General features: G+C 36.0%; 2 protein-coding genes across 2 annotated transcripts in view; one reads left to right on the top strand and one right to left on the bottom strand.

Moving 5' to 3' along the window:
* LOC110448860 (NADH dehydrogenase [ubiquinone] 1 beta subcomplex subunit 11, mitochondrial-like) overlaps nt 1-4323 on the top strand; it is an 8140-nt gene extending 3817 nt beyond the window's left edge. The window contains exons 2-3 of the mRNA XM_021495333.1: nt 3420-3550; nt 4082-4323. Coding sequence (XP_021351008.1) covers nt 3420-3550; nt 4082-4232 — 282 coding nt within the window. The 3' untranslated portion in view covers nt 4233-4323. The remainder of the gene's footprint in view (nt 1-3419; nt 3551-4081) is intronic.
* A 4876-nt stretch (nt 4324-9199) lies between these two features.
* On the bottom strand, nt 9200-10199 carry LOC110448859. The gene has a single exon (XM_021495332.1). The coding sequence runs from the start codon at nt 10117-10119 to the stop codon at nt 9472-9474; it is 648 nt and encodes a 215-aa protein (XP_021351007.1). The 5' UTR covers nt 10120-10199; the 3' UTR covers nt 9200-9471.
* Nucleotides 10200-12852: the final 2653 nt, after the last annotated feature.

Genomic DNA, 12852 nt, shown 5'->3' with positions numbered 1-12852 from the left:
TTTCTAAATATTTCCTGCTAAATTTATATATATGATCTTAATAACACCATTTTATGACATGAATAGAATTAATATAGTATCATGTAATTGCAATTCTTTTATCAAATATATCTTATACCCGATAATGATACTTAAATGTATCTAATTAAATATATATATTCATCAATGTATATATAATAATTAATAGTTTTCTGCCCGATCCTGCCCGTTCCTGTAAATCGTCGAACCCCTAGTCACGGCATTTCGGTGATGTTTTCTGCACCAAATCGCATATGTCCAGATAGGATGTGACATATAGAAGTAAATAACTTCAAGAAATGCGATATTTCACAGTAATAAAGAAGTATTTGGTTCATAATTGGGTCGTATGGGGTAGTATTGGGTAGTATTGGGTGGTATTGGGTAGTATTGGGTCATAGTCACGGCAATTCGGTGATGTTTTCTGCACCAAATCGCATATTTCCCGATAAAATATGGCAGATGGAAGTAAATAACGTCTACAAAGGTGATAATTCACAGTAATAAAGAAATATTTGGTTCATAACTGGGTCGTATGGGGTAGTATTGGGTAGTATTGGGTGGTATTGGGTAGTATTGGGTGGTATTGGGTAGTATTGGGTAATTAGACGCGCCGCATTTGAGTAACAACTTTATTACTGAAATGGGTAATAAAGTGAAATAAAACACACAAAGTTCTTTTAAACGCTTGGAGCAAAAAAGGGCGTTATTCTGTCAACTAAATCAAATAAATAACACAATGAAGTACATTTGTACACAAAAAATTATCAATTCTGACCATATCACTGACTTTGTTCTCCATTGACTTCAGTGTGTAGTCAATGGGACTATCCGGTGCAAATGTGACAGGTGAGCATGATTTTTTTATGTGTGCTATTTATAGCTACTCTACATGTACAACACACTATAAGCAATGTAGGTGATACAATGTGTCATTTTCACAAAAATTTAGACAACTGAATTTACATATTTTTGTACCTCCTTGTATTTCTTATTTGATTATGTTGAAAGAATGACGCCCTTTTTTGTTCATAATGTGTAAAAGAACTTTGTGTTTTTTATTTCACTTTATTACCAATTTCAGTAATAAAATTATTACTGAAATGGGTACCTGTTACCAGAATGCAGGATTATTACCCATATGCGCCATTGTGCCCAACCAGTGTAAGTCTTATTTGAATAATTTTTGGTACAAGCATCCCTTTATCCTCTGTATAGTATCTGATGGTTGGACAGGAATATTAATAATTTTTGTGACAATAACGGCAAATATTTCACTTTCCTCTCAGGACATGAACAACTTTCAGATCACTGCATGTTATCATTCCTACTCGAAAGTCTCTTTCAAAAGCATATCTGAGGCCCGGATCTGCATCTTTGGGATGTTTAATCTTCAAAAACACATTGATGCCATAAATAAATAGAAACAGTGGTTTTTTTTACCAATAAGGGATACATTTTAACAGGAAAAAATCCAACAATGGATTTTCACCAAATTACTAGACAATAATCTTTTCTTTCACTGACTTACCTGTGTGGTCCACAATTTTATAGTCGTGCATGTAAGATGCTGTAAATATGTCCAGTATTATTTTTTTTTATTTTTTTCAGTACTTTTTTGTTAAAAAAACAAAATGCTGAAAATCAAAATTAAAACCAACCAATGAACTCATAGGACAAAAAAGCACATAAATAAAATTACTAAGTTGAAATGTTCGTCCAAGAGCTTAACATTCTATAAAATAGAATTTCCCTCAGCCTTAGGAATATTTTTGATACATGTCTAGTTTCAGTTTGATATTTGAAAAATTGATAGCATGCGTTATGGAAAATCAATTTTTACCATTAATTAAAGGCTTGTTACTTTTGTACTGATCGTCAATGAAATGTTGTCAGGAAATTAAAGATAGTCAATAATATATCAGAATACACGTATATGTTTAATATTTAAGTTTTAGTGTACCTAGTATGTTGTAAATGGACTGAGTTGTGATGAATTCACTTTTTGACGATTTATTGTGTGTCACATCATCGTTTTTATGTAGGGATTCATACACATAGATGCTTCTTCAGTCTGTATCGCTCAAAATAACTGATAAAGTATTATGTGACATAAGAAGATTCCTTGTTTATAGACATACATCTACCTATTTACCAAATGCCATTTTGATTTGTGCAAAACTGACTCGGTGATTGTTAGGTTTTTTTCAGGTGAGTCCTCCTGGACATGTTCTATAATAATTGGATATTTTAATATTGCTATAAATATAGTGATCATTTGACGAGTCCCACAGAGAAAGCATGAGGTCAAAAATCACTGTTGACTCCGATATGATCATTTTACCAGGCCTTATTCTATCACAGTCATGTAAGGATACATGTACATGTAGGGTTTTCAGGGGTTTTGCTAAGTGTTTACAGGGACCCATTACCAATTGAAAAATGACCCTGTATTTTACCAATTTCAGTCTTTATTTTCCCAATTGGATTAAAAAGCATGTGTATAAAAGTTTCCAGGCGTTATATGTGCAACGCTCAAAGTAATTGCCGTTCATAAATTCGAAGGAGCCTTCAAAATATATAAATAACGAAAATTTGAAATTGAATAAACAAATTCACTGAAAATTGATGTGTTTATTTACGCTAAAGGAAAACTGTTAATCACATTGCAGGTTTAATTTTTTCAAAACTTAAGACATTTTCCCAAACCTGTACATGTGAAAACACTGATGATATTTCCCAATTTTTGCCAAATGCCGATGATATTTTCCCAAATTCCTGCTCAGAGGCCTTTCCCCAAAATAGCTGGCAAAAAAAACTGGTTTTGTTTTGCAACAAAATGTCTTCAGATTGTTTATGTAGGACATCTAGGTGGAACATTTGTTGCTTGATTATGTCAATGCAGCATCCTTCAAACTTAACATGTGTCGGGGCCGGGGTTAACCGTCTGGTGTGAGGAAGGAAAGCTTAACATGTGTCGGGGCCGGGGTTTACCGTCTGGTGTGAGGAAGGAAAGCTTAACATGTGTGTCGGGGCCGGGGTTAACCGTCTGGTGTGAGGAAGGAAAGTTTAACATGTGTCGGGGCCGGGGTTAACCGTCTGGTGTGAGGACGGAAAGCTTAAGATGTTGATTGGGTTAGAATGTTATAGGTCAACTTATTAGGATTTCACTTTTCTTGACAGGGTATATTATGTTATACCGGTATTTATGTTAACTGCTCTTGTTTTTAATCACATTGTACATGTACTATCTGCTGGAAATACTGTACATGTATGTATAGCCTAAAATATAGATATGATGGTCTCGACTGCAATTCAAGTGAATGACATTTAAGACCCATTGATTATTAGTCTATTTATATTTAATTTGTGTTAAATAGGTGATTTTTGCTTACTTGCAGAATTGGATGTCTTTCGGACATGATGAAGTTGACCGAGACTACGACACCTTCGCTCACAACATGACACTGTTTACTAGTGTAACTCTGTCTGTGGTTCTGATTTTCTTCTTCAGCTATTGTCCTGATCACAAGTAAGTATTCTAAACCATTTTAATATCCTTTTTTAACTGCTAAACAGTTTAGGTGTGCAGCTAGGGTCATATAACTTCACATGTTGATGCTACTTTTAATAAATACAGCATTTTGAATAATGATTTTCAAATTTTGTAACAGTGCATTTGACCTGTGTGACCTTAATTGCTTTAGTTTTTTCCATTTGAGCATCCATGTCTTACTGACAGATGTCTAGTTCAGATGTAAGATTTATCTTAAAATCTCTTAGTTGTCCAGATCATGCTTTTAAAACATATTTTTGCATCTAAAACATATCTATACATCACATGACAATGATCCTTCATTCGTAGCCTGATGTGGTGAAACTGCTTGTATTGGTTTGTATAAAAATGGTCAAACTTTACTCATCCATACATTAATCTTGTCAGCCTATCACATATGTGTTTACATGCAGTTGTGCATGTCTGAACTAAGATGTGTTTTCTCAGTCATTCTGTATAAATCCTTAACCCGCTTTTCTGATACAAAATGTCCTGTTTCTTTTACAGATTAAATGACTGGTCTATGAGAGAAGCACATTTAGAGTTGGCGAGGAGAGAAAAGCTTGGTCTGCCGTTAATAGACAGAAATATAGTGGATCCATCCAATATCGTATTACCCCCAGAGGAGGAACTCGAAGGCGTTCGTATCCGACTGTAGAAAGACTAAATGTGTACATAGATTGTGTCTTAAATGTATTAATGGTGACGTTACAATTGATTGACAAAATTAAAAAAGACAAAAAAAACATTACCTGTTTCCAAGTCTTCTGTATCAAGCTGAACAGCATATTCTAGCTTTAGTGTAAATAAGTTTACTTCATGGTATTTCAGTTTATAGATTTAACATGGAAAGGTGTTATGACTTCATAGATTGATGATAATTAAAAGAGAGCTCAAATAAAAACAAAAACAAGAGAGTTAAGAGTATGGCACAGCACCTATCCATCCATCAGCTTTTTCTCAAATTTTAATGATCGTGATTTGGGATGATTTGGAAAGATGGTTGTCACGGCCTCAGTGTATCAGAGATACCTGTATCTCAATTTTTTTCTGATACAGTCTTCTTCATCTTCATGTAGACTTAGGCCTCATTTGTTTATCACGTTCCAAACGGTTGTACCAGAGTTGTTCGATTATGAAATAAAATTGAACCTAGTAATCTGAAGCTTCTTTTAGTCAAACCTTGACAAAGCCTTGCAAGAACTGCATAAACATTTACAGGTCCGCCAGGATTTACACCCAAAAATGTAACATTTAAAAACAGACGAACCGATTGAAGGTACAGTGGCAATGTAAACATTGATAGACTCTAGATCTCCAGGCAATGTGGATCCCACATCATGATGGATTTTTACCTACCTGAATTTGAGCAGATGTAATTTTGTAAAATTATTGTGTGAAAATATTCAGATGAAGTTTTAAGACAAAACTGTTTTAATTGTAAGTGTAAACTTTGCCATTTTTGAGACAGATTGTTGAATTCCCATATTCTAAATCTTAGGATAATAGCATGTTATCTCGGATATAAATACCAGGGTATGCTTAGCAGTTAATCAGATTGGTTTAGCAGTATGGAATGCTTACATGTACATATTTTGGCATTTAATAAATTGGCATGAATTTATCCATATGCAAATATATAGAATTTAGAAATGTTACCAACCTGAAACCTTCCATACTTCATTCCCTAGGTGAGGTTTTAGAGCCACACTCCAACAATATCCACTTTCAGACCTTTTTATATATACTTCATGTACAGTACTAGATGGTTTTAGATATATGGGCTGCATGATGCTGGGCCAGCCTGATTGCTAGGTGATAGTTTGGATCCTGGAGACATTAGGATGTGGTTGTTGCCTTTATTTAGTGAGACACTTTAACCTTGTTGCTCAAAGTAAGCCTGGATACCAGTAGAGTATAATATGGCCCAGGTAGAATATTAGGTTTCTGTGCTGTAGTAATCAAATGATTACATCCTTGAAATTCCAGGAGCAGCACTCACTTTCATTCTCTACAACCCTGGAATGTGTCCTTACAAAATCAAAAGTATGCTATCTCAATGGTTTCAAGTAAAAAAGAACTTAACCAATAGCTAGGCTGATACCAGTCCTTTTAAGATTACAGAAGAGTGACACTAAACTTAAAAGCTGGTTAATTTTACTGTTACACTGCCTCACAATTATTTTGATGTACATCAAAATCATCCAGATAGTTTGAACAGGGCCTTCAATTTTACCATGACATATTCCAGGTGAGCAGGGAAGGTAAGAGAGCATAACCAGTTGATTTTTTTAAGATGAGTATGGTACTAAAGATACACTGTTGGTAATACAGACCCATAACAAACGGAACATGTGTACAACCTCCGCTTACATATATATATGGTGGTACAAAAACAGATCAATTGGTAAAATGCACTTGACAAAAGCCATCTCACACAGTCTGTGTGTGTGGAGTGCTATCAGTAATCAGTAATTTCCTTGAGATCAGATCAGACACTATACAAATGTATATTAATAAATAACATATCCTAACGCCAATTATGAAAGAATCTTTCAGATCTACAGAAGAGGATCCTTTTATTACCTACTTTGCTCTTCATGATCATTTTCTTTACAGGTACTTTTACCCAATCCAATGTTGGAAATCCTTAACGGGAACCTTGTACATTAATTTAAATTTCCTAATGTTGCATTCTGTTTGTTATGGGTCTGTATCAGAAATGTTTTTGTATAAGAACTGCAGAATTATACTCAACATGCTACAAAAATTGTAATTCTTACATAATTAGAAGTGCTGTAAATGAGGAATGAGTTTCCATTTTGGTCAATGGTACTTAAACAAGAGACCAAGAGGAACATACCTAGAACATTTTAGAAAGGGTTGATCACTCTAGTACTTTCTGAGAAATAGAGGTAGCAAAACTAAGCTGTCATTTCAAAGATGGCCTCCAGTAGGCCATGTTGTTTACCCATCAGTTTAAAAAACAAACATGCACAACAAGAGACCAAGAGGAACTTGCATATAAATCTGAGAAAGATCCCACAAACTCTTTCTCAGAAATAGGAATAACAAACCTTAACTGTCAAAATCCAAGATGGCCACCCATCGGCCATTTTTTCCCCTGATCAGACCCAAAATTTGGTACACGTAACTAGGGACCACGGGGAACCTTCTTGTGAAGGATCCCTAGCTCCTGTACTTTCTGAAAAATAGCGCTAATAATCTATATCTTACAAAAGTCAAGATGGCAACCTGTCGGCCATCTTGGTTTTCCAATCTAAGCAAAAATAGGATATGAATAACTATAGGGTCCATGGGAAACCTTCATGTGGCATTTGTAAGATCCCTCATATAGTTTCAGAGAAATAGTGCTAACAAACTTAAATTCTCAAAATTCAAGATGACTGTGTCGGCTTTTTAGAAAAGCTTTAACAAAAAGGAAATTCCTATTATTTCCTCCTTTCCTTTATTTGCAAGGGATGTGATGTTTAACAAAACAAATTTAATTTCTATTGAAAAAATGCTTGTTCCTACATATTCAAGTTAAAGTCAAACAAAACTAATTTTATCAAATTGGAGACATGATGGGTAGAAATATATATCAATTATAGCAGGTTATCTAATTTTAACAAAGAAAAATCACAAAAACTATGAAAAAGAAAATAGCGAAACACTTTTAACAGTAAACAAGAGATAATAAGTATTTCAGTATAACCGTAACGATGACTTACAGTTACCAAGGTGATTACTCACAGTAACCAAGGCGATAACTCACAGTTACCAAGGTGATTACTCACAGTAACCAAGGCGATAACTCACAGTTACCAAGGTGATTACTCACAGTAACCAAGGCGATAACTCACAGTTACCAAGGTGATTACTCACAGTAACCAAGGCGATAACTCACAGTTACCAAGGTGATTACTCACAGTAACCAAGGCGATAACTCACAGTTACCAAGGTGATTACTCACAGTAACCAAGGCGATAACTCACAGTTACCAAGGTGATTACTCACAGTAACCAAGGCGATAACTCACAGTTACCAAGGTGATTACTCACATTAACCAAGGCGATAACTCACAGTTACCAAGGTGATTACTCACATTAACCAAGAGGATAACTCACAGTAACCAAGGCGATAACTCACAGTAACAAAGGCGACAACTCGCAGTAAACAAGAGTATAACTCACAGTAACCAAGGCGATTACATACAGTAACCAAGGCGACAACTCGCAGTAAACAAGAGGATAACTCACAGTAACCAAGGCGATAACTCACAGTAACAAAGGCGACAACTCGCAGTAAACAAGAAGATAACTCACAGTAACCAAGGCGATAACATACAGTAACCAAGGCGACAACTCGCAGTAACCTAGGCGATTACATACAGTAACCAAGGCGATAACTAGCAGTAAACAAGTGGATAACTCACAGTAATTAAGACGATAACTAACAATAACCAAAGCGATAACTTATAGTAACCAAGTGGATAACTCAAAGTAATTAAGACGATAACTAACAATAACCAAAGCGATAACTTATAGTAAACAAGTGGATAACTCCTAGTAATTAAGACGATAACTAACAATAACCAAAGCGATAACTTATAGTAACCAAGACGATTACTAAGAATAACCAATGCGATAACTTACAGTTATCAAGGCGAAAACTAACAGTAACCAAGGCGATAACTAACAGTTAGCAAGACGAAAACTAACAGTAATCAAGGCGATAACTAACAGTTAGCAAGACGAAAACTAACAGTAACCAAGGCGATAACTAACAGTATTCAAGGAGATAACTTATAGTAACCAAAGCGATAACTTATAGTAACAAAGGCGAAAACTAACGGTAACCAAGGCGATAACTAACAGTTAGCAAGGCGAAAACTAACAGTAACCAAGGCGATAACTAACAGTATTCAAGGAGATAATGAAACATAAATGACAGTTACTAACGAAATAACAAAACCTTGGTAACAGGAACAATGGTTAGAATTAAAAAAATATTTTAGGGATTACAAAAAACAGTTTCCAAGGGATAACAATATAATAACAATGAAGATTACTATCAAACATTAAACAAGTAGATAGATAACAACAATAACAGTAACAAAGGAGGTAGCAAAAAAAAGTAACAATAATTATCAAAATTATAACGGGAGATAACAACACACAACAATTCAAATCCGTTACAAATGAGAAAATGGACGAGTACCGGTTATTAAAGATATCACAATAGTGACGGTGGAGATGACGAATGTTACCAAGGAGATAAAATAGTAGCAATAGACAAAACAAAACAGTAACAAAGATGACAACAAAACAGGTATGATAGTAACCAAGGGAATACAAAATAGTAGAAGTAGCAATAGATATAACAAAACTGTAACAAGGAGATAACAACAGTTACCAAGGTGATACAAATATAGTTATTAAGGGAGTGACAAAACAGTTACGATAGAGATTATTAAACAGTTATATAGTAACCAATGACATGGGGGGAAATAGTAATAGTTACCAAGGTGACCAGAAAGCAGTGTCGACAGTAATAATGGAGATAGCAAAACAGTGACAATGGAGATAAACTACAGAAAGAAGATCCAATCACAGAGCAAAACTTTCCAGAATTTTTTTTATTTTTCAACTCACTTGGATACTTTTACATGAAATCAAGCTTATACCACGTTTGTTTAAATGTCTATCCTTTGAGCTGCTCTGGCGTCCAACCACCGTGCATGTCACTCAAAGTACTGATGCTTACAAAACACCCTCAATGAATCTAACGAAGTGTTCGTGTCTACTTCATAAGCCTTGCCAACATACACAGTGCACGATGATTTCTCGACGTTCACGTTCTGTAGCGCCTTTATCGCCACCTTAATAATGACATCACGACTGTCCCTGACAGAGATATTTAGCGAGCACAGCATCCTTGTCCTCGCCAACCATGAACTCAACCCATTCTGCTATGTACACGTCCCGCGACAACTTGCCTGTTTTGTTCTTATCAAGATCGCCAAAGATGGCTCGGGTGGCTTCCTCTTGTTCGATACCGAAGCAGCGAAAGCCCCGGATCATATCGTCCACTGTCATAAACCCATCGCTGTCTGTATCAAACAGAGTGAAGAACATGGTCACCATTCTGGTGAAGTTTTTCACGAATAAGTCCTTGTTGACTTCCACAAGCTGGCCGAACGCCTTCACATATTGGTCCTCCGTCATCCTCTGGTGGCTGTTGAGAATAGTCTCGATCTCTATTAGGGCCGGACAGTTGTCTGCCGTGATGCCTCCCGGCTTTCCCGCTTTCGCGACTTCTTTGCCCTCACTGATGATAATGGACCAGCAGTTTTGCAGCCAATGTTTGAGGTCGGCCTCGAGTGCGGCGGTTGGTTTAAACTCCTTAACGAACACGTCCGCCAAGAGGTCAAAATCCTCCATCCCCATTCCGCCGTCATGCTTTAAATTGTACATCTTGAACCACATTCGAATTTTACCTTCAATGAACTTGCTGAAAGTAACGGTGGAAGCGGCAGCCATGATGTTCGTATAAATTATACAAGTAGCGTTGCGTCTGCTTACAACTCCTTCCCAATCTGCTATACGGCTGGGTCGCTGGGGCTGTTTTATACACAGCTGGTCATCTCGTGTGTTCATGACACATAAACCCCTGACCACATGCTTTACACGACCAGACAATAATCGGATGGAGTATGTTTTAATTTAATATCAGACCTGTTAATCAGATTGGTATTGCGAGGCATGTCAGCGTATGGGCTGATTTTCCTTAGTGCTGCTGCCATTTGCCTTGACTTCGAGTGTGAACTCTGCTGTCACCTCGAATGTGAACTCTGCTATCACCTCGAGTGTGACCTCTGATATGACCTCTGATTGCTACACAGAGATAATGAACGTATTACAGAAATCATTAACTTAGAAAATATTATAGATAATGCAAATATCTGCCAGAACGCTGTCACGGTGGAAAGTTAACATGGAACACCCAGGACTATGGCTCGCTCATATGGAGGTGGTAATTTACTACACGAAATTCTTAAAATCAGTATTGCTGTAAGTTGTATGTTGAAGTTAAGAAAACTACAAAAATATCACCAAATGTTATATGGCTTAAATGAAAGATTAACATCGACATCCATTTGCATGAAACAATGTTTATGCTTCTTTATCCGTATTATACGGAGCCCGTTAACTGACATGCTACACACTTATTTTATTTCGTTTTATCGAATTATTATTTCGTTTTATCGAGTTATTATTTCCTTAAAACGAATTATTAGGGAATATCCCTGTCTATGGTTTAAAATCCAACAAATGTCATCATGCTTTAAACCTAATAAGAAATAATTCTTCAACAGCTCGCCACGATAATCAGCCATTATCAAAGTGAAAGAGAGGCTGACATTTATTCGTTTAAACGAAATAATATTTCGATAAAACGAAATGATATCTCGTTATAATGAAATAATATTTCGAAAAAACGAAATAATAATTCGTTATACCGAAATAACATTTCGAAAAAACGAAATAATAATTCGTTTGAACGAAATATTTATTCGAAAAAACGAAATAATAATTCGAAAAAACGAAATAATAATTCGAAAAAACGAAATAAAATAAGTGTGTAGCATGTCAGTTAACGGGCTCCGTAGTATTAGTCTTGCAGCTGTAATTTATCCTGGCACTGTTAACCGATGGAATAATAGTAAAATTATCTATAGTAGTCTAAAGTTGTAACGGTGTAACGTTATAATGGGGGTTAAAGCCGTCTTTCCAGTTGACCTGTATTATACATATTTTTCACATGTTTTTTTTATTCTTCTGAGCCATACTACCACTATTGAGTTCTTAATGGACACATTACCATATTGTGCAGAAAAGCGTTTACTTTGGTTTTTCTTGCATCTGCCAACACCATTTTCAAATAGGCGCTTGACTTGTTATTCAGCGATATTTCAACAGAAATATATATATTGTCAATGTCACTTTTTATTCGACGATTATGCATCTAAAGTGGAAAATGTATACAAAATTTGGATTGCTTATGATTGATATTAAATTTGACTATTAATTTCAGTGGATATTTCCAATTTTAACCGGTTTAAGTAATTCGATGTCCAATAAAATGGTACGATTTTCTGCATTTGCAAATTATACAATAGGTGATCTTTTGGTAGTAAAGAATTTTCCGACAAAGTTATAAAAGCATTCCATGGTCAGAGAAAAGTTTGACTGTAACCTTCAGTAATATCTACTGTCGCGAGGAAGCTATTGGTCTAAGAGTTGTATGAACTGCTTAACGCATACATATTCATTTAGTTCTTCGACTTATTGCATTCACTTGCCATACTTTAAAATCGAGCTCTTCCACGCCAGAAGGTGGTTTGCTCTGCTGGTAGACCATCGGCCTCTAAGGTTGGTCGTAACCTCGCAGCAGATATGCATTCTTGCAAGGTTGACATGTAGTACTAGTTTGAAAAGAATGGTATGTCACCATGGTAAAATACTAGCGCTTTCTACCGACTAGGCTAGGGAGAATTTTTCGTTTAGCTCATTCGGTAGAGCGTTAGACTAGTAAGCCAGATGTACCGGGTTCGATTCCTAGCGGAGGCATTGAAAAAATAATGACCTGTTACATTGGCGCCCACGTAGGGACCCGTGAGATTTGACAAAATACTCTGCAATACTTGCAAAGGAATCGCTATGACCTCTGGAAAACTCGATACGAGTTCTTTCCTGGAGGGGGTGTATGTCACCCTGGTAAAATACTAGCCCCTTCCTACCGACACAGCTAGGGATAATTTCTTATTAGCTCATTTGGTAGAGCGTAGGACTAGTAAGCCAGAGGTCCCGGGTTTGACTCTTGGTGGAAGTTTTGAAAAAAATAAGACCTCTGTTACTGTTACTGTATAGGGCTTTTATAAGGTACCCTTTCCAATTTTGCTGTGTCCCGCCATGTGTTTCAGAACACATTAAGCACACAGGGACCTGAGAATTTGTTACAGCTATATTTGGACCTAAACTAAGTTGTTCAGAGTAATTTTACATATTTTAGGGTTTAGATCGCCTTTCAGTATGATCATTCTTACCGAAAGTCGATCTAAACCCCCAAAACATGTAAAATTACTCCGAATACCTTAGTTTATGTCCAATTTTAGATGAAACAAATGCGCAGGACCCTGTGATTAATCACCCCTGGTACTGTACATGAATCCTAGATGTGTCAAATGTTTATGATGAATTGTCAAATTATTG

The sequence above is a fragment of the Mizuhopecten yessoensis genome, unplaced genomic scaffold (genome assembly GCF_002113885.1).
Source record: "Mizuhopecten yessoensis strain PY_sf001 unplaced genomic scaffold, ASM211388v2 scaffold4359, whole genome shotgun sequence".
Taxonomy (NCBI): Eukaryota; Metazoa; Mollusca; class Bivalvia; order Pectinida; family Pectinidae; genus Mizuhopecten; species Mizuhopecten yessoensis.
This window is presented reverse-complemented; position numbering and strand designations above follow the sequence as displayed.

Bases quoted from the DNA above. Each gene is read 5' to 3' on its own strand.
- LOC110448859 (XM_021495332.1), bottom strand. From the start codon at position 10,119: ATGGCTGCCGCTTCCACCGTTACTTTCAGCAAGTTCATTGAAGGTAAA.